At 50.2% G+C, this 23,506-nt stretch overlaps 8 protein-coding genes across 8 annotated transcripts; 3 read left to right on the forward strand and 5 right to left on the reverse strand.

The window, feature by feature from the left end:
• Positions 1-15: 15 nt before the first annotated feature.
• On the reverse strand, positions 16-3,003 carry ade1 (bifunctional aminoimidazole ribotide synthase/glycinamide ribotide synthase; the record flags this gene model as incomplete). Its single annotated transcript, XM_024831795.1, has 4 exons — positions 2,935-3,003; positions 2,330-2,635; positions 1,725-2,252; positions 16-1,676 (listed from the first exon to the last, which is right to left on the reverse strand). The coding sequence occupies exons 2-4, from the start codon at positions 2,607-2,609 to the stop codon at positions 16-18; spliced, it is 2,469 nt and encodes an 822-aa protein (XP_024684418.1). The 5' UTR covers positions 2,610-2,635; positions 2,935-3,003.
• Positions 3,004-3,626: 623 nt separating this feature from the next.
• On the forward strand, positions 3,627-6,337 carry P174DRAFT_459323 (Pet127 family protein; the record flags this gene model as incomplete). Its single annotated transcript, XM_024829755.1, has 6 exons — positions 3,627-3,809; positions 3,873-4,256; positions 4,311-4,482; positions 4,541-4,604; positions 4,667-5,784; positions 5,820-6,337. 6 exons carry the CDS (start codon positions 3,627-3,629, stop codon positions 6,335-6,337), a joined length of 2,439 nt encoding a protein of 812 aa, XP_024684419.1.
• Positions 6,338-7,599: 1,262 nt separating this feature from the next.
• Positions 7,600-11,598, reverse strand: P174DRAFT_368566 (uncharacterized protein; the record flags this gene model as incomplete). Its single annotated transcript, XM_024822231.1, has 1 exon — positions 7,600-11,598. The coding sequence occupies one exon, from the start codon at positions 11,596-11,598 to the stop codon at positions 7,600-7,602; it is 3,999 nt and encodes a 1,332-aa protein (XP_024684420.1).
• A 2,750-nt stretch (positions 11,599-14,348) lies between these two features.
• Positions 14,349-14,959, reverse strand: P174DRAFT_367667 (uncharacterized protein; the record flags this gene model as incomplete). Its single annotated transcript, XM_024822190.1, has 2 exons — positions 14,349-14,735; positions 14,870-14,959. 2 exons carry the CDS (start codon positions 14,957-14,959, stop codon positions 14,349-14,351), a joined length of 477 nt encoding a protein of 158 aa, XP_024684421.1.
• A 381-nt stretch (positions 14,960-15,340) lies between these two features.
• Positions 15,341-16,131, forward strand: his3 (imidazoleglycerol-phosphate dehydratase HIS3; the record flags this gene model as incomplete). Its single annotated transcript, XM_024824802.1, has 2 exons — positions 15,341-15,659; positions 15,716-16,131. The coding sequence occupies 2 exons, from the start codon at positions 15,341-15,343 to the stop codon at positions 16,129-16,131; spliced, it is 735 nt and encodes a 244-aa protein (XP_024684422.1).
• Positions 16,132-16,218: 87 nt separating this feature from the next.
• P174DRAFT_440445 (uncharacterized protein) lies at positions 16,219-17,407 on the reverse strand. Its single transcript, XM_024827052.1, has 2 exons — positions 16,661-17,407; positions 16,219-16,598 (listed from the first exon to the last, which is right to left on the reverse strand). The coding sequence occupies exons 1-2, from the start codon at positions 17,001-17,003 to the stop codon at positions 16,291-16,293; spliced, it is 651 nt and encodes a 216-aa protein (XP_024684423.1). The 5' UTR covers positions 17,004-17,407; the 3' UTR covers positions 16,219-16,290.
• A 659-nt stretch (positions 17,408-18,066) lies between these two features.
• On the reverse strand, positions 18,067-19,942 carry P174DRAFT_146632 (glycosyltransferase family 32 protein). The gene is made up of 3 exons (XM_024821145.1): positions 19,223-19,942; positions 19,006-19,161; positions 18,067-18,937 (listed from the first exon to the last, which is right to left on the reverse strand). The coding sequence occupies exons 1-3, from the start codon at positions 19,499-19,501 to the stop codon at positions 18,302-18,304; spliced, it is 1,071 nt and encodes a 356-aa protein (XP_024684424.1). The 5' UTR covers positions 19,502-19,942; the 3' UTR covers positions 18,067-18,301.
• Positions 19,943-22,076: 2,134 nt separating this feature from the next.
• P174DRAFT_146658 (uncharacterized protein) lies at positions 22,077-22,501 on the forward strand. Its single transcript, XM_024821146.1, has one exon. The coding sequence runs from the start codon at positions 22,199-22,201 to the stop codon at positions 22,466-22,468; it is 270 nt and encodes an 89-aa protein (XP_024684425.1). The 5' UTR covers positions 22,077-22,198; the 3' UTR covers positions 22,469-22,501.
• Positions 22,502-23,506: the final 1,005 nt, after the last annotated feature.

Below are 23,506 nucleotides of genomic sequence, written 5' to 3' on the forward strand. Positions count from 1 at the left end.
TTTTCAGAAGCAGTTTCAAGCATCCCAGGTCTGTAAGCCCTCAAGTACACAGCCTTCCTCGCCGCCCTGGCGGGGCTTGAGTTCACCGACTTGGTAGACGACTTCACCCTCTTTCTTGAAGAGTTCTTTGACGGCGGCCTCGGATCCCTTCTCGACCACGATGACCATGCCAACACCGCAGTTGAAGGCGCGCGCCATCTCGGTGGCGGTGACGTTGCCGGTTTTCTTGAGCCAGGAGAAGACCGGGGGCAGTTGCCAGGCGGAGACGTTGATGTGTGCCGAGAGGGTCGAAGGAAGCATGCGGGGCACGTTCTCGACCAGACCGCCACCGGTGATGTGGGCCAGACCCTTGATGGCGGAGGAGCCGCTGGCGCTGTTGGAGGGCGGGGTTGACAGAGCCTTCAGGATGGGCTTGACGTAGATGCGGGTAGGGGTGAGGAGGGCGCGGCCCAGGGTCAGAGATTCGGAGGATGAGAAAGGCATGGTGAAGGGCGCAGGGTCGTTGTAGCTCAGTCCGGATCTCTCGACGATCTTGCGGACCAACGAGTATCCGTTGGAGTGAGGGCCAGAGGACGCCAATGCGAGCAGGACATCACCGGCTTGCATGGCAGAGGTGGCCGGCAGGATGGACTTGGCGTTCTTACCGGTGGTGTTGATGGCACCGACGGCGGCACCAACGGCGTCGTAGGTCTCGTCGACGAAGAGACCTGGCATCTCGGCGGTTTCACCGCCGATCAAGGCACAGCCCGCCTGCACGCAACCGTCCGCGACGCCGGTCACGAAGGCAGCAGCAGTCTCGACGTCCAGCTTGCCGCAAGAGTAGCAGTCAAGGAAGAAGAGGGGTTCGGCGCCCTGGACAACCAAGTCGTTGACGTTCATGGCAACCAGATCGATTCCCACGGTGTCGTGCACACCCACAGTGTGGGCAATCTTCAACTTGGTTCCGACGCCATCAATCGCTCCGATCAGAGTGGGAGATTCAGGGTGGTACGCAGAGTTGGCGGCGGCAAGGGAGAAGAGACCTCCGAAACCACCAATCACCGCGTCCGTGCCAGGGCGCTTCGTACGAGCGACACAGCTCTTAATCTTGTTGACAAGATCATTACCAGCGTCGATGGACACACCAGCAGAGGCATAGGTGAGAGACTGCTGCTGCTGGGAAGCGGCTGCGTCTCTCTGTCTGAAGGCACGATGCGCAATATCCTTGCGGTAGAACATGTCTTCAAAGTGAATTGTCGAAATGCCAGCGTAACTCTTGCGGAGTGCTTCCTCGAGAGTGGATGCAGTAGCGGTGGAAGCAATAACACGGCCACCATTGGTCTGCAGTTCGTTGCCGGAGAGTTTCGTGCCGGCATGGAAGATCAATGTGTCTTCAGGGGCCGGATCCAGAGTGATTGCTTTGCCCTTGGCGTAGGAGCCGGGGTAACCACCCGCTACGGCAATCACAGTGGTGGAGAAGTCGGGCTTGATCTTGATGTCCACACCGTCAAGCCAGTGCTCAGTGCAGGCAACCATGATCTGAGCCAGGTCGGTATCATCGCTGAGCAACGGGAGCAAGGTCTGTGTTTCCGGATCTCCGCCACGGACATTGTATTCGAGGACCTTAGGGCCGTCCTTGGTCATCATGAGACCAGTGAAGAGGATACCCACAAAGGGGAAACCTGGTTTCATCAAATCTATTAGCATACGTCCGATAAAGCTTGAATTGGTTGAAACAAACGAACCATCCTTTCTCATGCCGTCGACTGTTGGCTGCACAATGGTGCGGTCGATTTCCTCCAGAACCTCCTTCGATGAGATGGGAGTTGGAGCATAGCAGCCCATTCCGCCGGTGTTAGGACCCTGGTCACCATCGAAGATGCGCTTGTGATCCTGTGCAGGAGGGAGGGAGCGAATCGTATAGCCGTCGCTGAAGGTGAGGATACTGAGTTCATCACCCTCAAGATACTCCTCGATAACAACCTCATTACCAGCATCTCCAAACTGATGATCCAGCATCATTTCGCGGAGCGCTTTGTGGGCCTCCTCCTTGGTCTGAGGGATAATGACACCTTTACCAGCTGCCAACCCATCTGCCTTGATGACAACGTTGTGGTTCACAGAGTCCAGGTACTGACGGGCGGGCTCATATTCGTAGAAGTTCTGGTATGCGGCGGTGGGGATGTTGTGGCGCTTCATGAAGTCCTTGGAGAAGGTCTTGGATCCCTCCATGCGGGCTGCAGCCTTGGAAGGCCCAAAGCATCTAATTCCGACTGTCATGGACGTCAATAGCATGTCCCATACTATTAAGTATCACCCAATAGGGTCCGGCAGGGAACAAAACACCCACCTGCCTGGAAATAGCCTTGAATGCCGTCCACAAGGGGTGCCTCAGGTCCAGGAACGACCAAATTGACACCATTTTTCTGCGCAAACTCGACGAGGCCAGGGTAATCGTCTCCCTTAACGTTGGCGTTGGTAATCTTGCTGGAGGCGCCCTGAGCAGTACCGCCATTGCCTGGAGCGACGTAGACGATATCGACGCGGGGCGATTGGCTCAGCTTCCAGGCATACGCATGCTCGCGTCCACCGTTGCCGACCACAAGGACGCGCAGTTGTTCTTGAGCCATCTTGGATGCAGTTTTCTCGAGCAAACCTGAAAAGGTATGAGTCACGTTAGCGGTCTATCGAGAAGGTAGTGAGGCAGGCTGTAATTCCTCCAATTGTTCTGCCGCAAGACCAAACGCGTAGTAGTATTCGGAGATGAAGCAGATTGTATTCCCCGCGCAGAGAGATTCAATCAGCCATCATCGATGACTGACAATCATGAACCGCAACCGCTCGGAGGGGCACCTGGCTAGTGCCCCTCACTCATTGCATGTTCACAATTGGCAGGGGATGGACAAGACAATCACGCCAGATACCAGTATAACCAAAAGCAAAAAATTGCCTCACCTCTTGAGAGAATTGACTTGAGATCAAACTGCGTTGACAGCAAATAATGTGGCTGTTGGAAAAAGAAGCTTTCCACAGATTCTCCCCAAGAAGCACCGCACCTTTTTTTTTTCTGTCGCGGACCGGCGGGCCCTCTTTTTCCCTTCCGACCCCGGATTTGGCGATGCGCAGATTGCCCTCAGCTTTGGTCTACACTAGGATATGCATCCGGTCAATTGCTCCCTACAGTCAGTGATATAGTTGTTATTTGAAGGGTCGTCACTGAGATAATCAAAAGTAGTTTAGTTTCTGAGGGTGCAAAGAGGTTCCAGAGACCTCTACACTATTACTACTGTGTTGCACGTAGCAGTTTTATCGCCGAGTAATATCCTGAATTCATTACAGCAGATTTGATATGTCAATCTGCACATCTTTGATTTTTTCAGACAGTCTGTCACTCAACAAAAGCACCGAGCGAAGATCATCGCCAACCCATAAGAAGGTATCTACTCCGTATACCATCTTCATCGGCCTATCTGAACTGTTATCAACAGAGCAAGGGCGGTGAATGCCAACCGGCAGAAAAAGCCAAAAAGACCCTGGGGACGCTTCAAGCTCTCGCGTTTACAGCATTGACTGACCTTCACACCTCAATTCAATTGAGCAGACATCCCTAACTGCTCGCCAAGCATACTGCGATACATCTGGACTGGATGTTTCGGACCTCCGTGCGGTCTTTGAAAGACCCTCTCCGCGAACATGTCTGCTTTTCCTGTTTAGCTCAGGGACTCGGAGGTCGTCCCCGGTTGCGCCAGTTCTACAACTCGCCTCTATCACGCGCTAAATCTGGCGATGACCGGGCTTCCGATGGAAACACTCGTGCAACTTCCGATGAGGTATTTTTCTTCTTCGTACTGGCTCTGAAGCCAGCTACGCCCGAAGACTCGCTTTACTCCTAGATCCGGCTGCTGATTTTTCATACTCCCAAGGGCGATTCCACCCCAGCGAAGAAGAAGAAGAGGAGAAAGAGAAAGGGTGTACAGGATGTCGCGGACTCCGTTGTTCGCAGAGTGCCCAGTCCCACTCCCAGGCCCAGCCCCAGTCCCACTCCCACTCCCACTCCCAGCACATCTATGTCCCTTCAGGAACAGATCCTGAAAACGCTTCGCGACGATGATGCCAAGGTACGCACGGAAGCTACGAAAAAGAGACGTGGAAGTACTGCACCAGACACTGGTCAACCAATTCTGAAAGAGACGGTGACGGCGAAGATCAAGCGAGCTGAGCTCTCCGCGTTGGAAAAAGCGAAATCAGGGAATCCGGGCGCTCCATTCCAGGGCGAGGTGAGTTACACTATTTCTTTTTGCAGTTCGCTCTGTAGCTGACCCACAATTCAGGAGGACAGCACTGCCCGTATTCAGTCCTCCCTTCAGTCAGTTGTGACTCTGCTGGATTCCAGAGGTGCAAATCTCGGGGGCAGGGAAACCATCCAAACCTTGTCCGCAAATGCGCGCTCTGTACTGGGCCGACATTCTGGTGAATTGCATTCCCAAGAGTTATCTATCACGCGTACGTGCTTCATCCCTCTTTCAACGTACTTTAGATCATTTAGCTCACTGATGCAAAGCTCTGGAAATTAAGACCACTCCGGTTCCTCAATTGTCATTCGGTCTTGACAGAGTCTTGTTCAAGTAAGTTGCTTTCGATTTTGTTGTCGAGTCACGAGGGTGAGCTAACATACTTGTTCCTTAAGCCCTGGTGTATATCATCTCCGTGATCCTCGATCCCGCGTCTTCAACTTCGATCCGTATCTGGGCTCCATCATGCCTGTCACTGAATTCGACTTTGATGCACTCAAGGAATACATTACATCGTCCAGGGACGAGACTCTTCGGGGAATTGCAGCAAAAGAGAAGAAAAAGTACGTGGGCTCATCGTCGAGCATGACCTCGGTACTTTCTCATTTCCATTACCTGCTCTCTTCGTGGAGACCGATCGACGCCCGAAACATATCACAGGGCTTCCCAGATAAGTTGCGTACATTTACACGCCTTTTGCGAGCGCCAGCGGCCATGTTTCTCCGGTATCAAGACGGTGTATACGCCATTGATGCCGATAAAGAGTTTGACTCTGCCAACATTCTGATGAACCTTGGCAAGTCATTAGAGAAACTCCTGACTCTGCCAAAGGAGGATTTTGAGCGATACAGGAGGACCAGTACGAACAAGATCTCTCCGGAAGAAGAACAGGCTATTCCCGAGGCCTACCATTATTCGACAATGGGCGATTTCGTCATGAGATCTCAATTGGACGCTTATGATCCCAGGCTTCCGGGAACTGGAATGTTCGATCTGAAGACCCGAGCGGTCGTGTCCATCCGTATGGACGTACGCAACTTTGAGCATGGGCTCGGTTATGAGATTCGCCATCGCTTCGGCGGCTACGAGTCCTATGAGCGCGAATTCTTCGACATGATTCGGGCTGCGTTCTTGAAGTACTCTCTCCAAGTACGAATTGGTCGTATGGATGGCATCTTCGTCGCCTTCCATAATGTTGAGCGTATCTTTGGATTTCAGTACGTCAGTTTGCCGGAAATGGACCAGACTTTGCACGGTCAGTCCGACACTTCACTGGGCGATACCGAGTTTCAACTCAGCCTAGCATTATGGAACAAGGTCCTTGACAAAGCCACCGAGAAATTTCCAAAGAAGTCATTGCGATTCCATTTTGAGACCCGAGATGCGCAGACGCCGTTCATGTATATCTTCGCGGAGCCGGTCACCGATGACGAAATCCACGCCATTCAAACGAAGAACCAGGAAAAAATTGAGGCCTACCAGCGACGCATTCTCAACCTACCCTCTACGGAGCGTATAAATCCTAAACCTACACCAGCGCCATCAGAGCTCAAAGCAGGAAGCCAACCAGCCACCCCGCAAAGGACCAGACTGCTGAATCGAGCGACGAGAAAAAGTGCTCATCGCAGGAAATTTCCACTACATCCGATGTCGATCAAGAGACACCAGCAACTTCAGACGGATTGCCTGCCTCGGAGTCTCAAGACGCACCCGCGGAGGAGGCTCAGGAAGCGCCGCGAGAATTGCTTGCCATGACCCTCACGATCAAGAACAAAATGAACGGCTACTACGTCGAGCGGCCGACCAATTTCACATCGTCCGACAAGTGGACGGTCCAGTGGGAGCTGACCGAGGTGAAACAGCAGCAAGCGCAATCCCTATACACTGCATGCCAGAACCGCCGGGCCAAGGCCCTCGCAAATCGCGGAGAGGGCGAGAGCGGCGTCGCGGCCAATGTATATATCCGTAAACTGCGGGAGCTCGCCAAGCAGGGCCGCGAAATCCGCCGAAGGGAGGACGAACTCGACAAGAAGCGAGGAATCGTCGTTCTGGATGGTGCGGTCTAGTCATTAGATTCTTCTTCGCTTCCTCCGTGCGGCAACGACATTCAGCCTTTCTAATCATATATCTTTTTGACTTTTGAGCTTGCCCTTCCTTGATGTATACTTCCACCCACTGTTTTGAGAGAAGGAGAAGCCGCCCTGCATATCTGGGTGCGCGGCCTGCGTCTTTTGGTATCCTATAACGGCGTTTAGGGTTAGTCTCAGGCAACATAATATTGTACGACTCACTGCATAAAACATGTACTTTTGGACACCTCAATTTCTTAAACAGTTCGGGCAAATTTTAAGACACCTTCTGATTCTTTCTTAGTGCCTGCGAGGCAATCTTGTGTCCTGTAACACTGGACGGGTGATGGCACCTGTCGCAGAATATATTCAAGTTAAAAGAGAAAACAGCTTCACTGATTGAAACTAGAACACCTTCAAAATCTGAAACGGGAAGAATTTGATATTCTAGAATATATATTCATACATGGATGCTATCTAAATACAGCATTCGTAAGGAAAAGATATCATAGTATTCAACAGAGCCTTATCTCGAGACAGCCCGCAGCTTTCGAGACAGACAACAACTCTATGACATTATCAATTAGAATCATCAGACTCCCATGCCGTAAGGAAAAGACACAAGAGATCGGTAAAGGGGAAAGGAAGAAAGTGAAATGCAAAACGCCGAGGGGATGTGCATATGCGCTAGAAGTAGCATGTTGCAAACAAATGAGACAAATCGCGCACCAAGTCCATGCGCCAAACTCGCAGATCCGTGTTATGCTCACCTTCACCCTTTGGTAGACGCCTTTTCGAAAGAAAGAAAGAAAGAAAGAAAGAAAGAAAGGAAAATGCAGAAATGACTCGGCAGGGATATCCGTTGAAAAACAAGCAAGCGCCAAAAGAAAGCGGAAAAAATTGCAAAAAAGGAGGACGAGAGGTTAGGAGGGAATGGGTCCAGGCAATATTGTCCAAAACATGCAGCCATGGTAATCCACGAATTCGCTTCCAGGAGCGCTGTGAATGGCTCAGATACAGATAGGTTGGATAGTAAGTACAGGCAGGCTCAGCCAAGAGAGAGAAATGAAGGAGGAAACAAAATGGAAGAAAAGAAATTGTTGTCGAATATCCAGGAACAAATTGTGCTGTACAATTCATAATGTGTCCTTTCGAGTGGAGGTTGCCCAGAACCGGCTTGGAAGATGATGCACGCGTTCAAGCGAGTCCAGACAAGCTCATCAACCTTCGCAACTCTGAGGGCCTATGGGCACCTTCATCTATCGGAACCCACGTAGTTCTAACTGAGGTGGTGTCCAATCCAGCTGGGGAGGCGCATCACTAGAGACACAAAGAGGCCCAGGTTTCAATTTATCAAGACCGCGCCGATCTTTCGATACGCCTTTGCTGAGGAAGCCCCTTAGCGTGGAGGAAGCTGTGCCGTATGCACTACGTGAACTCACTGTAGTACCCGCGCTTGTGGACACGGAGCTCGAGCTGCGGGCGCTTCGGACGCTGTTAGGTTTGACTGTAACTGATGGCATCGCAGGAACCGGAACTGCCAAGCGCGCCGAGGGTGCATTAGAGGTAGAGTACTCTAGTGGCAAGCCTGCGGACCCATGGTGCGTTAGCACGACACCAGCTGTCTGTGGTCGATCGCCGAGTTCGGCTCGAAAGCCACTATCGGCGTCGAGGCTCTTGAAAATGTCCAGATGGCTGCTCTTGCTTTCTGCACTGGCAGTTGATGGCGTTGGAGAGTCGGCTTTCTCTTCAGATTGTGGTGTAGCCTGCAAGCTGGTCTGAGATATCGTAGGTTTCTCGTCGCCGAGTTCCGAACTACTCAGTTTCAGATTTTCCAGCATCGTCCCAAGGCTAGCCGCCGTAGCCGGCCGGCTATCACTAGCGGCATCCTCGTAGCCATCGTCGATTCCATTGGCCATGTTGTAGTTCCGAAACAGATAGCGACGCAGACGCGCAACCTCCGAGTCCCATTTTTCATTCAAGGATTGCAGAATAATCTCAACATCGTGATCCATCATATGGGAAGCCTGCACGGTGGTGGTCGTCGACGCTGAGCTCAAAGATGGCGAGGTCATAGAACGAGCAGGGTTTGCCGCCGAGGAATGCTTGGACAGCTTATTCCCAACCGTCGTATCCTTGACATGAATGGCAGCGTGGATCGAGCGGCGAATGGAGCTCGTAGTGGAGCTCGGCGCGTGGCTCAGATCACGCTTGACGTTCTCAATCTCCCGCCGGAATTTATCGAGCGACTGAACCCGGTCGCGGTCCATGGAAGAGAGGTCCAAGATTGCCCTGTTTCGCTGGAGTCCGTTGACCAGGACAGTGAACGATTGCAAATTGATGTCGTTGTTCTCACAGTGGACTTCCCGCAGGCAGGTGTTCTCCTCCAGCACGGAGGCCAAAGTGCTCGCGCCTTGAAATCCAAGTTTCTGGTGCTCTATCTTCAAGACCTTGAGGGACTTGTTCTTTTTCAAGCCGGTCAAGGCCAGGTTGAGCCCAATCCCAAATCGTGCCACATCCAAGTGTGCACTCTCTCCGCTGATATCCAGGTCTTCCAATGTGCTGTTCTCCTCGAACATTAATTGGAGCGATCTGCACGTCTCCGGTCCGGCGTCATACGGCAGTGAGGCTTTGGAAATGTCGAGATATTTCAGGGTCCGGTTTATTCTGAGAGCCTCCACTAGTTCCTGAAATTGCTCTTCCCTCTTAAAGTCAATCATCCTCATTGAAAGATGCGACGGTGTCTTGTTCTGAGCTATGGCGTCGAAAAGATACGAACAACCGAGGTCTAGGCGGTTCTCACTGACATAAAGATGCAGATCCCGAGGCGCACCAACCACAGCTATTGAGTGCAGAAAAATGGCAACATCCTGCCCTGTCAGTCCACACCGGTCGAGCCGAAGCACACGTAGTTCGCGAGATTGATCGCTGGCCAGATAAGTAGCTATCGCATCGACAGTCTCTCTATTGACCGCAGTTCCACTCAGAGAAAGCTCCTGCAGCCGCCATCTGAATAGAGTCTCTGGGCTGATCAGCGCTTCCGGGCCCGAAGTTCGGGAGACGCGTGAGAGATCAAATTTTTTCAGTTTGCCAAAGTGCCCGAGGTACTGTTGGAGTAAGCTGGGACCCAAACGGCCCTGTATACCAGAAAGGTCGATGGCCTCTAGCGTAGAGGCTTGAGTAACGAGTGTTGAAAGAAGGAGATCAATGTCGTGAACGGTCAGGCCGCAGTGCCCTACTTCCAATGCACGTAAATGACTTCCTTTCTGCGAGGCAGCGTCGACTAAGTAGTCGAGATCTGAATCTCCGAGTCTAATTCCATTGAGCGCAACACAGTCGACGCTCGTGAGCTGCCTGCGGCAGATGGGGAAAAGGGCTTCAGGAATTCCACATCCTGGATCGTGACTCTCACTATCAGACCTGGGCGTGCGGCTCAACGTGTAGGAAAAATCAAGCCGTTTGAGGTAAGTGCTTTTCAGGGCCAAAGCGCGAATCTCTTGCGACAACACTGACAAGTTCTCCTGGCCGGGAACGTGAATGGGAGAGCCGGAGCGAGTGAGGAGAGCGTCTGTGTCCACTCCATGGGAATCACGAACACTCTGGAGCGCATCCAAGCTGACCCTGCTAAATGAGATAGAGCAGAAAGACTCGTTGTACCGAAGAGCTCGTAAGACCGCAATGAGCTCTAATGCGGTGTATTTCTGGCGCTGGGGGGAAGCGGGCGGCAAGAGTCTGAAGCAGGGCGCATTGTCACATTGCATGTCAATCGTATAGCGGATGTTAGAGGTGTCGATATCATAACTGGCGGAATAGGCGACCAACGTCCGATCAAAGCAGCCGTAGTCTTCGTCCAAGCTGACAGGCGGGTAATTGCTCTCATGGTTCAAATCGCGAGGCACGATAAAATCGTATGGCTGCCGGAGCCACAACGGACGCAAAAACTCCGTCTGCTGCCTTATCCAGAAAGCAACCTCGAGCGAATGTACGGAAGCCAGGAAGACTGAGAATGGTTTGCCAAGTGGAAGTCGAAACGTTAGATGGAGGCTATCGTCACCCCACTCCATTGATAAACCGGTTAGATTCATCAAGCCGAAAGATGTTGCAGTTTCCAGATCGGACATCGAAACAACCGAAGAGCGACTGGAGATTTTGTGCAAAGGTATCAAGTGAAGCTTGTGCGAACCCAAGGCGAGATAGCACCCGGTGGGGGAAAGCTTGGTGAGGTCATCCGATGAGGCCCGTGTGGTAGTCTTGCTACTGGAGGCCATCTGGATGACCCGAAACATACGAAACGTTTCTGGGTCGTAATCTCTCTCGTATTCGAGCATCCGGGACACGCACTCGATCGACTTCTGGTCAAAGGGTAGAGGATCCGCATTACGGGTCATTTCCGCTGCTGAACGAATCCCTATCATCCATAGGTTTAGTTCCTGGAGATCTGATGTTTGCATTTGTATGAAAGCGGCCTTGTGCAGCCGCTCGTCCAGATAGGCAACTTCGACCATGGACGAAGGTCTCCCGTCGTCCAACATGTACACCGCGATGATGCTGTTCAGAGGGATTCCCACAGAGGCATCGTTGGGAACAGCAAGCTGGGGTTCTTGCAACGAGTTAATTGAGGCGACTGATTGGCGATTCATTGCTGGGGACCGCGCATAGGACGCAGGTATCGAGGAGAACATCTCCGCAGCCTTGCTCTGACTTTTGAACCGAACGAGATGCGTATCCGTGAGGACCAGGTACTGGCTTTTCTTCCTCCACATGCCGCCTGTCGTCTGGATCGCTCCATGGTGCAGAATGACCGAGCCGATTCCATTTCGAGAGGCAAAGGCGTCTTCATCGTCAACGGGCGAACCTTTTACGCGCCCGAGAGACTTTTCGTCGTCATCCAGTGAATGAAGCGATCGTAAGGAACCAAAGACAGACGTGCGCCTTTTCTGCAGGGATTTACGTCGGGAACGAGTGGTGGTCTCCGGGACTATTATTGTAGGTGTCGACGCTATGCGGGCTGCCGTTGATTCCGATTCGATCGTGCCGGGCCAATGCTGAGCATTGTTGCCCGGAGCTCTTGCTGGGCTGGTGTTCCGGACACCAAAAAACCCGGAATTTCGTCGGTTCTTCTTCTTGAGAGTGTTGACATCGTCCGAGGGCGATCGATCGTGGGTAATCGCGGAACCGGATAGAATTGAGGTCGTCGAGGACGGGCTAAACACGCTCAGGCTTTTTCTGCGCTCTTTCTTCCCCAAGCTGTCGGCCATGGCGGGGGGAGCGGGTAAATTGGAATAGGTTCAGATCCACGGCAAGCGCAGAAAAACAAAAATAACGAGTGTCAGGGAAATTATTAAAGGAGTGAAAAGTCCTCACATCGACGACATCGACGTCGTTCTCACTAGGAGAGAAGCGCAGAAGAACCAAGTTAGCTCAGTGTCACCACATGGTAATGACGGGCATGCATATTGGATAAGGACCGGCTAGTGGTAGATAGTGAGAGCATGATTTTTGGGACCATGAAACTAGCTCAGCCTCTGGTCCTGTGGAGCAGGGACGATGGAGAAGGAAAAAGAGGGAAAGCAGACTAATTAGGGAGAGGGAAGAAGAGGGAAAGGAGAAGAAGAGGTGGAACATACAGCAGTCCGTCAAGGCGCCATGAGAAGCAATTGGTAGACTGAGGGGAAGCACCGGAGCTACGACGAGGACAGTGGTACTTTAGGCCAAGTACTGTAGCTTGGACGTAGTCACCAGAGATTTTAATAAACAATCGGAAATGGTTAAGAGAAAAGTAAAACAGTAAAGAAGTAAAAAAGTAAAGAAAAAATTATCGAAAGTCCACAATTTCCCTAGGAACTCAAGGCAACCGCTAACTGAATTGATCACCAGAAGGAGAACAGAAAAACAAAAGAATGAAGAAAGGTACGTGGAAGGTTACAATGAGACAGAGGAGCTGAGAGACGATAACCGCCCAGAGAGAATCACAAGAACAGAAGCAGCGGATGAAGCGCCGGAAAGGGAAGCAGATGAAAGCGAAAGCAGCCAACAACGACAAGAAGAATGGATTGACTAGTACTGGCTTGCAATACTGGAGGAGGGCGATACAAGTAGCTAAGGTATGATAATGATAATATGAGATGTGAAGGTAGGTATTGGAGTTTGGTAAGAACAGGGGAAATCAGGAACAGGAACGAAATAGATGACCAGGAACAAGATTTCACTCCAGAACCAGAGGGGAAGAATCAATGGATGGAAATGGATGGAGGTTGGCTATCTTAGTAGTCTTAGCAGGTTATTTAATAAGAGCATGACAGTAATACTCCGTAGAGAGGTACGATAACTTGATATAAATGTCGACTGTTAGTTAATAATGACTACGAAGCATCAAAATAATATCATTCAATTTGCTGATTGAGAACAAGCATGATGTCAGCTCGGAATCATGTAAGCAATTTTACTATGTTTATTTACTCTTTTCCAGTAAGGTAAGGAATTACTTCAGTTACGTACAAGTTACAGGTTACTGCTGCAAACAGCTCCGGCGGCAAGACGAGAACAGTCAAGGGCGATCAATGCCTCATAGTGATGCTGATGGCAAAATTAAATGCTACTTGGTGACTTACTGATCAATAATGATCATAGAGCTCCGCAATGGGAAATGATCAGATGGAGTCGATCGCAATAATGTACGGGGAAATTGGCAGCAATAGCATCATTGTATGATGTACGTACCTCCCTATAAATCCATAACTTAAGTTCTCAAACCCTGAGTTCCCGACCATCCAGCATTGACACTAATCGACACATGAGAGAGACTGAGTATCTAACCCAGATACCTCAGTCTCTAGCCAGGTACAGAGGTACTCCGTAGCTAAAAAGGGGTTGAAAGCTGAAACACGGTGGATTTAAGCTACCTGATACCGACTAACACTTAGCCTATGCTGGTGAACAATTTGAGGCGACCCTTCATTTACCAAAGCGTGACGGACCCGAGCCACATCAGTTGTAGACAAAATAAACGAACAGACGACTCTTCCATCCGTACAACAACAGTTCGAGATACTTTAGTTCATGGTCGGGTTTCAGGAGACGAAGAACGCCTCCGAAGCACGGAACATCTACACTGTAACAGCTAAATACAGCTTTCAACTAGCGCAACGCAAGCTCCACCAGATCTCGGATCGTCATCGTGTGGATTACTCAATTCATAGAGGTATTCCACTCTGAGAAAAGGGTACGTACACTGTCCAGCTCCAAGTCTTCTGCGGTCTCCATTTTACCCCCAAGGCCAGTTGAGTGCCAAGTGCCAAGTATCATCGACTATGTGGAACTCAGGATGGTTCCTGCCTCCTTCATGGTTGTAACTCCGATCCTACCTGAGAAAGCCTGAAAGGTACTCACTACCTTACTCATGCGCCCGAACGGAGCCATTGAAGCCTATTTCACTGAGCCACAAGCCCGGGCGCCTTCGAGAAACTAAGAATAGCCGCGTACACCAGCAAAGTAAGGCTGCAAGTGACTTTGGCTTAGGGCTAACCACCATAGTACTCGTAATACAAAGGCCAAGAAAAAGCCATTTGGATCAAGTGAATTACCCTTGATGTCATGTTACAGATCTTTTCCAATCATGGCCCTTTTCGTCATGCAATCAGCTTGAAGCCTATGATGCAGCACAGCTTGTATTCTTGATAATGACGGAGTCCCATTGCTGATCTACGCAATCGGATAGCTGAGGATCTACAGGACTTAGTCGAGCCCGTCGTCACGGAGATCACAGGGTTTCAGATTCATCCCCGCACAGAGAGCGAGTACCGTGGCGAGGAGAGAACGATGACGAAACGAGCGCATCGGCCAGTTGAGCCATGTAGGTATGAGGCAGACCATAAGTATCGTTCTGGTCATTGCCTCGGCTCAACACGATGCAATGCCACACATCGACACTGCCCTGTGTTTCCGGCTGGTGGATGCCTTCGATGAACGGAGACCTTTTGACGAAATTTCAAACTCATGCAAAACCCGTCTACTCCGATTCTGAGAATCGCGCTACCCTCTGTGCCTGCAGTCGTTCGGCTCGTTTTACCTTCCGCATGAAATCAATATATTCGTTCACTCTCCGCTCGGCCCAGATGCATCCCCCCAGAGTCATTGCCGCAATCTGTAGGAAGACCTTAAATTGCGGAGTCAATCCCCGGTAGACCCGGGCCGTCGGAGACAGCCACTCAGAAAACCCCTCGAGGGGGCCGTAGATGAATTTGGACCGTAGATGGTCCTTGGAAAAACGCAATGTCCCCGGACGACTGGATGACGGCGACGGCGCTGGATGTGACGGAGTTGCCGCTGGTGGAGAGAACTTGAAAGGATGAGGAAGCATGAGGATCATATGTGCAAGGATGGACACGGAGCCAAACTACCAATCAAGAGCTGTGTGTCAGCATGTTGCACTCATTTCGCCAGCACATACGCGAGGTCTGAGCCATTCACCCCATGAACCCGATATGGAACTCATCTGGAAATAACAAGGATTATGATGATCAAACCCACCCGAAACGCTCCAGTGAGGAACCCTCGAACAGCCTCCGACGTGACCTCGTCTGGAGGGTCAATATCCCCTTTCTGACTCACTGTAGGCATGCTGGAAGGATCTGATGATATGCCAAGATTATATAGATGTTATGGACTGAAAAAGAAAAAAGGTCCAGAAGAACCGGAACAATCCTCGACATGAAGCTGAGATCACCATTGCAAGTGTTATCATTCGATAGTTAACACTTGCGAATGACGCAGCTATACAGTCGGATTAAGTGATTGTCCATTTCCGGTAACACTGAAACGCGGGACATGTTCCGCTAAAAAAAGTGACAGTGAATCAGACCTTGATTACTACACAGTCCTTCAGTCGAGATACTGCTGAGACAGCCTGAATCAGAATTCAATTGCACGGGAACTGTTTGATTACTGAATCCTAGAAACACAACCCTTCAATTACTGAACCTGCCGCCCTACATCCACACAATGCCTCTCCCCGCACGAACAGCGACCGTCTCGCGGGTGACCAACGAGACCAAGATCCAGGTCTCTCTCTCTCTCGACGGCGGCGTGCTCCCTCCATACGAACCGTCAGAGCATTTCCCGGCTGCTGAAGACCCGAAGGAGGCAGAGGCCGCCAAGCACGGCATCGTTCCCCCCAAGAATGCCGCCCATGCGACCCAATTCACACCGACCCAGCAGATCACCGTGAGCACCGGGATCGGATTTCTGGATCACATGCTGCATGCTCTGGCCAAACACTCGGGGTGGAGTTTAGCCATCAGAGCCAAGGGAGATCTGTACAGTATGTGCTTCAGTCTCGCCCCCCTAGCACTATCTCGTGGCTAATGTGTTGTACAGTTGACGATCACCACACCACCGAAGATACTTTCCTTGCGCTCGGTGCTGCCTTCACCAAAGCCCTAGGTGCTCGGCAATCTCTTGCACGATTTGGACGCGGCGATGCTCCGCTCGACGAGGCTCTCTCCTGGGCTGTGATCGACCTCTCCAGCCGTCCCTGGGCCGTGATCAACTTGGGCTTCAAGCGGGAGAAGATCGGAGACCTGAGCACCGAGATGATCACTCATGGACTGCACAGCTTCGCGCAGGCTGCTGATGTAACGCTGCATGTTGGCTGCACATACGGAGATAACGACCACCACCGTGCGGAGAGTGCGTTCAAGGCGCTGGCCGTAGCTATCCGCACTGCCTGTGCCAGAAGGGTGGCTGGTGAGGTCGGAGCGGGAGATGTGGTTAGTACAAAGGGAGTGCTGTAAGGGTCCTGAAGATATATGAGAGGGGGAGGGGCAACTACGGATATCAGCGGCCCGAGAGACGAAGTTACGAAGATACAGATGAATCCCAAAGAATACACTGCATTGATGCTCAATTGGAACCCATTAGTCGAAATCCAAACTCGCTCCTCCAAAGAACTCTTAAGCATCCAGCGCCTGCACGGCCCGCGTCCAGTACGCCTTGCGCTCCTCGTTCGCATCCGTCCCCACACAACTGGTGATGTACTTCTCCCACCCACCCTGCGAACCAGACTGCAGCTCCGACCGCACATCCTGCGAGCACTGCGTGGTGAGGAACCAGGCCCCAGAACCAAAATCGTATTCCTCGTTCGACAGCAACAAGTCAAGGACACCCGCCGGGTCGCCAGACACACCCTTCAACTTGTCCGCAAGAGCCGGCAGCGAAGCCGCGTACTTGGCATTGAATGCAGGTGATTGCATATTCCGAGCTATTCGAATCAGGATCAGCCCTCTTCTCGCGGAATACAAATCGTAAAAAATGGAAACGTACTCCCCTGCCCCGCAACACCAGGGAAATGGTTCCTATTGTACTCGAAATCCAGACTCTCAAATGCCATCAACCCGATCACGGCCGCCTGCTCCGCAACCGACGTCACCTTGTACGTCTCGAATGACTTGGCGATGTTGGCCGCAGCCTGGTCGGACGTGGCACATTCGCCCGGGGCAGGCGCGTCCGCGCACGACTTGGACTTGGGTGCGATGGCCTCGATCTGCGCTGCTGTGATCTTCACGTCTCGGGCCTGGTGCTGGGTGGTGGTAGAAGCTGGAGCCGCGTAGCCCAGGGTAGGGAGGACGAGGAAGACGAGAGAGTTGTAGAGATGAGTTGGCTTCATTGTGAGCTGCGCTGTGTGCCCTGTACTTCTACCGGGTGCTCATAATTTATAACAGACAGTATGAGTCCTCAGAGGAAGAGATCTAAAGATGTATAAGCGGTACTGGCTTCAAACACACTCTTTATATGATTTTAAAATGGAAGGCGGGTAATGCTTATGAGATAATTAGTCACTAGTCAACACTTCTTCATCACCAGAGGGGCAACAAGAGTCTTCATTCCTCATTACCCATCCCACATATTTCAAGGTGGGAGTGGAAATGGCTGGTGAGACTGCGGCTGAAATCTGAATAGGATGAACAGAGGTCTATCATCTTCGCTGTAGTGGTAATTTGAAGGGGTAGATTGTGTTTAGAAATTACCTATCCTACCCCTGGTGTGGCTTTGGGTTCGTCAAGCGTTGCAACGTCGATTATGTCTCAAGGTGTTGCTGGACGAATCCGAAGCATATGCCTCTTGCAGGTCCACGCCTGGTATGCGTTAGCGGCGATCTGCCAGTGCCGAACTCAAAGTTGATTGGAACACGGAGGATCGGGGCTGAAACATGTTGCACAGTATTCTTCCAAGCTGCATGGTGCTGAGCGACCAAACAGGATGGAGAACAGCTTACGGAGTACTATCTCTTGCGCTTACTGGATCATCTGGAGCGCAAGCCTCACAATTACATAGGACTTCTTCTCCATCAGCTCGAATGACAACCTGAATGTACAGAGGAACCCATGGACTTGATAAGAAGAAAACACTTGATTTGCCTGTTCATCGCGAATGTATCATCGCTTAGCAAAATCCTATTTCCGGTCTGCTTCCCAGCCGATACGTTATATCTGTAGTGGGGATGAGTATACCCATCACGAGCGCAAGTCTATAGTGACATGAAAGGTAATGGGATCAAAAGGGAGGTGAAAGATCAATACAAAAGAATATATGTAAACGAGACAATGGAGAATGAAAGGTGAAACAGAAAGAGCAAAGTAGATCAGGAATTTGAGAGAGCCAAATACAATGCGGGTAGGCTGCCTAGCAGACCACCTCGCATGCAGATAGATCCAAGTCATCTTGCCAAAACATGTACAAGCAACCATTTGATCCAAACAGGCGCTTCGGTCAATCCGTGACCCAAGAAAAACTCCATACATGCACGAATAAGCAGAGAAACATGGCCCAGAACTGCGTGTCTCAGAACAGTGTTGGACCATCGGTAATAGTGGGTACAAGAAATGCTGGATGCAAGAGTCGTATCAAATTGCGTTGCGAAGTGACCACGGGGTCACATTTCAGTCACAAAAGAGGCGTAGAACCTTAATCGCGACGGCTGTAAAGTTCGAACGAGGTCTCCGTGACATGGGCGGATTCTTCGTCTTCTTTAAAGCTAACACGACGAAGCAGCGTAGGCATCATGCTTCGAGATCGACGTGTGGGGGAGGATAAGCGACCCAGGCCCGGTAGTTTCGAGTATCGATAGCGGTATTTCGAGCTCAGGAGGATCATGCGCCCATAGACCCACCAGAGGCAGAATCCCACGACAGAGGCCAGGATGAAACCCAGAACAGTAAGGAACATCCAATGTTGACCCATCCAGAAAATCAACCTGGCGTCTTTACCATGCCAGCTGTTGCCGACATGGTGAGTGAAGAAGCTCCACGAGTACTTGTTGTATTCATCCTGCATGAGAATCCGAACCCGTGCAGACTCACTCGGTTTATCTTGCATGTATTCCTTCCAAATCACTGACAGGAAGAGAGGACCAGTCGAGTACATGACGGTAATATAAGGAAGCAGCCAGCTGCGGTCGTAAGATTTCAGCAATTCAATGACTCGAAGGAAAAACGGGTGTTGGGGAACGGATCCCATGGCATCGTTCGAAATACCCGTTGGAACGGTACGGCGCACCCAAGCAGGGTAGGAGAGGAGGGGATCCAATCGCCGGTTGCAACCCTGAATCAATTCGCGTCAGCAAACAGAATTTCGCAGTTCAATTTAGTAACCATGTTCGGAACACATACATCATCAAGGTCGATATATGTACCGCCAAAGTGAGCAAGAACAAAGTATCGGATAGTATCTGCCCGTTGGATCGGGTACTTGTAGCCGTCAAATGTGTCGAGGAACCACGGATATTCGTCCTTGATAAATTCGCGGGACTTTTCGTTGGTCCATAGCTGACGCGGGAGGACACGTTAGTATAACAAGGCAACGGTTGACGGGAGATGAAGCACATACGATGTATTCATAGTCAGGGTGCAGATCTTTGCAGCTTTGTTGAGCCTCCCGCCATACTTCTGGGATTGTCTCGTTCTTGTATGTCTGGTGAATGATCTTGGGTATAATCTGCGGCCGTTGTTCAATTAAGCTTGAATTTGGCGAGGGAAGCTCGGCGTGACGGATTGCATCGGCCGAGGCATCTTCTACCAGCAAGGATAGTAAGGTGAAGACACTGCGCACAAGAAACGATATGATGAGCAGGTTGACAATGAGAAAGATCAAGACACCGCGCCGCATGTTGGAAGTGTAGTAGCACGACCGTGCAAATGTGCAACAGTACGGCCGAACAAAAGATGGACAGGGTGTCCCCAATTGAAGCGCAAATTATTTTCTGACGTTATTTCGAGTCGTAAGGGCGTGTCGTGCGAGGTTCTTGTGAGCGCGAAAGAGGCCGCAACAATTGTCTCCGGTTTGTTGTTTATCTTCAACCTTGTTTTGCCGCCAGCTCACGGAGTAAAAGCGTCGACAATGTAAGCTCCAATTGCCGGATCTGCTGATAGTAGACTGATTATTATCCGAACAATAGTGTTTGTATATGCCTCGAGGAGGATTAATGCTGTCGCAAAGCACAGGCGTTATTCAGAAGGAGACAGGTAATCGGAGAGGTTCTGTTTGCCCTAAGTTGTGATGCCCCTTTTGATGAAGATCCTCAGAACTCGGCGGAAGGGCTTGCGAGGTTGGGGGAAAAAGTGAGAGGACAGACACAAAACGAAGCCTAGTGACGGACGACAAGCCACTACTACTACCACTACTTATTAGTAGTAATAATAGTTGACGGTTTCAAGAAGTGATCTGAGAGGTCCGAATGGGGAAAGGGAGGCGGGGAGGGGGCCAACTTGGGGCCGTTGGGAAGAAGCGACGAATAATACGAAGCAGAGCTAACTTTGTCAAGGATAGATTTGAAGGAAAATTAGGCAAATAATAATCTTTAGAGGACGTTTGGACCTGTAGATCAATAATGGTAATGAATGTAGGAAGGTTAGAGTTTCTTGGACTGGAAATAAAAATAATAAAAAAAGAGGTGTAAGGAAAAAATAGAGATTCGGAGTAAAGTTTTTTAAAATAAAAATAAAAAGGACAAGGGAAAAGTTACTTAGAGAGCGAAGAGAAGGAACGAAGGATGCCTAGCTACAAAGCATCAGCTAGAGAAAGACAAGTAGAGAGGCAGTTAAAGAGCAAAAGAAAGAGAGAAAGAAGGGAGGCGTGGCCGAGTGTGTGTACAAGTCGTTCGATTCGCCCATGTCAACATCCCTTAACAGCGGTCCATGGTTACGAGGGAGGACCCAGGGCTGTTCAGGGGAGAGGGCCCTGGAGAGGTGGGGCGACGGGGCGTGATACTAAGGTAGAGTGTAGTGGAGCAAGTCTGCGAATACTCGGGGAAGCCTTTGGGTTGGAGTTGAGAGCCACTGTCGCCAGAGCTAAGCCTCCGCCACACTACTTGATCTAGCCCGCAGAATCCTTCCCTGATCAGGTCTAGTGCCAAACTTTCACCGGGCTAGTTTATTACCAGAGTTGACGAGCAGGGCAGTGCATTGAAATTAACTACGTACCTACGCGCCAGTATCTGGTAAGAAATAGGAAATTGAGACTATTACTCGCATATCGTCATTGAAGGTACGGTAGTCTGACGAAAGAGCAAGTTCAAAAGGGATAGGATCAAAGGCCAGTACACCAGTTTATACCTGACTTAAGAAGCTTGCACCAATGAAACTAACGGAGCGACAAGGTTCGTCGCTGAAACTAGGCCATTTTAGCTGATCACCTTAGTTCTGCTTTCTTCGTTAGCCTTTCGTTGAGACAGGAATGATAACTAAGCGGGATTGGCGCAATTGTCCAGAGCCTTGTTGGTATGTAAAGAGCATCGGACTTGCTTTTCTTCTATACAGATTAAGCGACGATTGCTGTTTTCAATGCGATATTATTTGGATGACGATGTACCTTTTTAGTTTTTCTTTGAGTTCTACAGAGCAGGCGATCAGTTTCATTGACATGTACGATTTATCTGTCGGAACTCATTTCAGTGTGGATTACGGTTTCGTTTTTATGCCTTGGCTGCATGTATAGACTGAACCAATAAATGAGGTGTCTGATGATAATGCAAAGTCGCTGGGAATGAGAACGACCAATACTGGCTCGTAAAGACAAGAGCAAAATTGTTACTCGTACTCGTATCGCCGCTTGTGCATTGTGTAATGGCATAGGTATATATTATTATGACTTAATCTATGTCCACCATGAATCCATCCTGATCAACTCAGCCCAAAGAAGGCTCATTGATTTTCCAAAGACCATCGATTCCGAGGCTTGCTTCCTCAAATCAGAGCCATCTCTCCGATATCACCTACCTTGTGTTACAGAGAAGGATCTTGTACCGCAGCATAAAAGCCAGCTGTCAGCCTGTCACTAGGTACGAACGGGCACTGAAGTATTCAAGCCCCAAAATACCTGCCAATCAATCCCCTGCCTTGATCTTGATGTTGTTGAGTGTTGCAGTAAGCTTGTCTCAAGAGTTCGTATGGCTGGCGAAAGGTGTAATATTACGACCTATTGTGGCTTGGACATTACCACTTTACCTAGATAGGTACCGAGAGCCTGGAACACGCCAAGGAGTACGTATGCTCTCTCAGACCAGGAAAACTGCGAATTATGGAAAGTTGCAAAGCCACAGTTGGGTCATTACTGTGGAATGAAGTTGAGAGGTACGGACTACAGAGCACAGTAACTCCGTATCCGTACTCCGTACCTACTCGGCATATCTGACAATTGACAAGGCTCGCCCCTCTAGATCGCTTCTTATCATAACGGCTGCGGCGTAGAGCGACTAGCAAGAAGGCAAGACTTCGGCAGCACGTCACATCGCAGTTCACAATCCTCGTTCAATCCAACTTATGACCTGATTTGCCTCGCTCCCATCAACTTACCTTGGTATCCCCTATGAGGCGATGTCTTCTGATCATATTGTTGTCAGGTGGCGCTGACAGCGGAACACCTTCCAAGCAAATCCTCATCAACAGGCGACACTGTTCCATAGAATTTCACCGCCTACATCATCTCAACGGAGGACCGTCCCATTGTCGAATTTCAGACATCGCCACAGAAGACCTCATCCACCTTGCGATCCTAGGCTTGGAGGAACGCCGAGCCTTGGTTGAGAGAGAAAGGTCGAAACCTCGGCTCAAGCGTCGGCCAAGGCTTCCAAATTAATACCAGCAAATGAAGCCAAGGAACAGCTCTGTTAAACTGTTACCATCTCGAGCTTAGGGAAGATTGTCAAAGACTCAGATGAGTTGATCGAAGGTGAGGGTAGTGCAATAATCCAGCCACATGATGACTGCAGTGTCTTGTCTTATCTGCTCTTTGCTCAGAGTCTACCAGACTTCGATTTCCAGACTTCAACCTCCAAGACATGCAGCCATCCACCTGTATCAGACAGCTATTCATAATTAACAAGGTCACAAGGCATATTACTCCATTAGACCGATCTTCCCTTGGTGCGCTTGAACTGTAAAGGCTCGAAGTGGCATTTTCTACCAAAGCCGCGAAAAAATGGGGAAAATCAAAGTTCAATGTCCATGAACAACCGACCCCACGAAAACTGAACAAGCCAATCAACATTCTCGCACTCTGAGGAAAACCGCCAAACCACCTGGAAAACTCGTGGCATTTAAAGGCTTGGCCATGTAAGACACTTTTTCATTGGGCGAAAATGCACGCAATCGGTGAAATTCATTCAAAAACTCAAAGTGGGTCACTCATCGAATGTGCCCTACCTTTACTCTCAGACAGGTAATTTAGATACATGGTTCCGCGGAAGAAGCAAGCCTCTTGTACCCACTGATCGATCCATTATTATTATTGCAAGACGTTCGCCAGACGATTCAATGTCCAGGGTGATCTCCTGATAGCTGAAGTCCGTGCAGCTGGGCATCAGAAGGATGTAGTCATGCGTTCTACCCAAGTGGATCACACACATACGGAATGGTTTCGGCAATTCGAACGCGGATTGCAAGTGATGGAGTGGATGTCTAACTTAAACTGTACCACCGCGGCCAGATAAGCGCGCAGTCCTGCAGTATACTGACTACTGGCCGATATCAAGTGTTGACGACGAAATGAACAACCGAAAATTCATGCCTTGTCGCGAGTCAAGTATTAGGTAGAGCCGAGGGCCTGAGGCAGATGCAGGAGCTGATATTCGTTGAATCCTTGTCTACAGCTCCATTGAGCTACTTTACTGGTATT

Source organism: Aspergillus novofumigatus (genome assembly GCF_002847465.1).
Source record: "Aspergillus novofumigatus IBT 16806 chromosome Unknown P174scaffold_3, whole genome shotgun sequence".
Lineage (NCBI taxonomy): Eukaryota > Fungi > Ascomycota > Eurotiomycetes > Eurotiales > Aspergillaceae > Aspergillus > Aspergillus novofumigatus.

Coding starts and splice junctions, on each gene's coding strand:
- P174DRAFT_440445 (XM_024827052.1), bottom strand. CDS start 17,003: ATGAAGCCAACTCATCTCTACAACTCTCTCGTCTTCCTCGTCCTCCCT. Junction 16,599..16,660: donor TGGTGTTGCGGGGCAGGGGA/GTACGTTTCCAT, acceptor TGATTCGAATAG/CTCGGAATATGCAATCACCT.
- P174DRAFT_146632 (XM_024821145.1), bottom strand. CDS start 19,501: ATGCGGCGCGGTGTCTTGATCTTTCTCATTGTCAACCTGCTCATCATA. Junction 19,162..19,222: donor ACCCTGACTATGAATACATC/GTATGTGCTTCA, acceptor CTCCCGCGTCAG/CTATGGACCAACGAAAAGTC. Junction 18,938..19,005: donor CATATATCGACCTTGATGAT/GTATGTGTTCCG, acceptor GAATTGATTCAG/GGTTGCAACCGGCGATTGGA.
- P174DRAFT_146658 (XM_024821146.1), top strand. CDS start 22,199: ATGAGGCGATGTCTTCTGATCATATTGTTGTCAGGTGGCGCTGACAGC.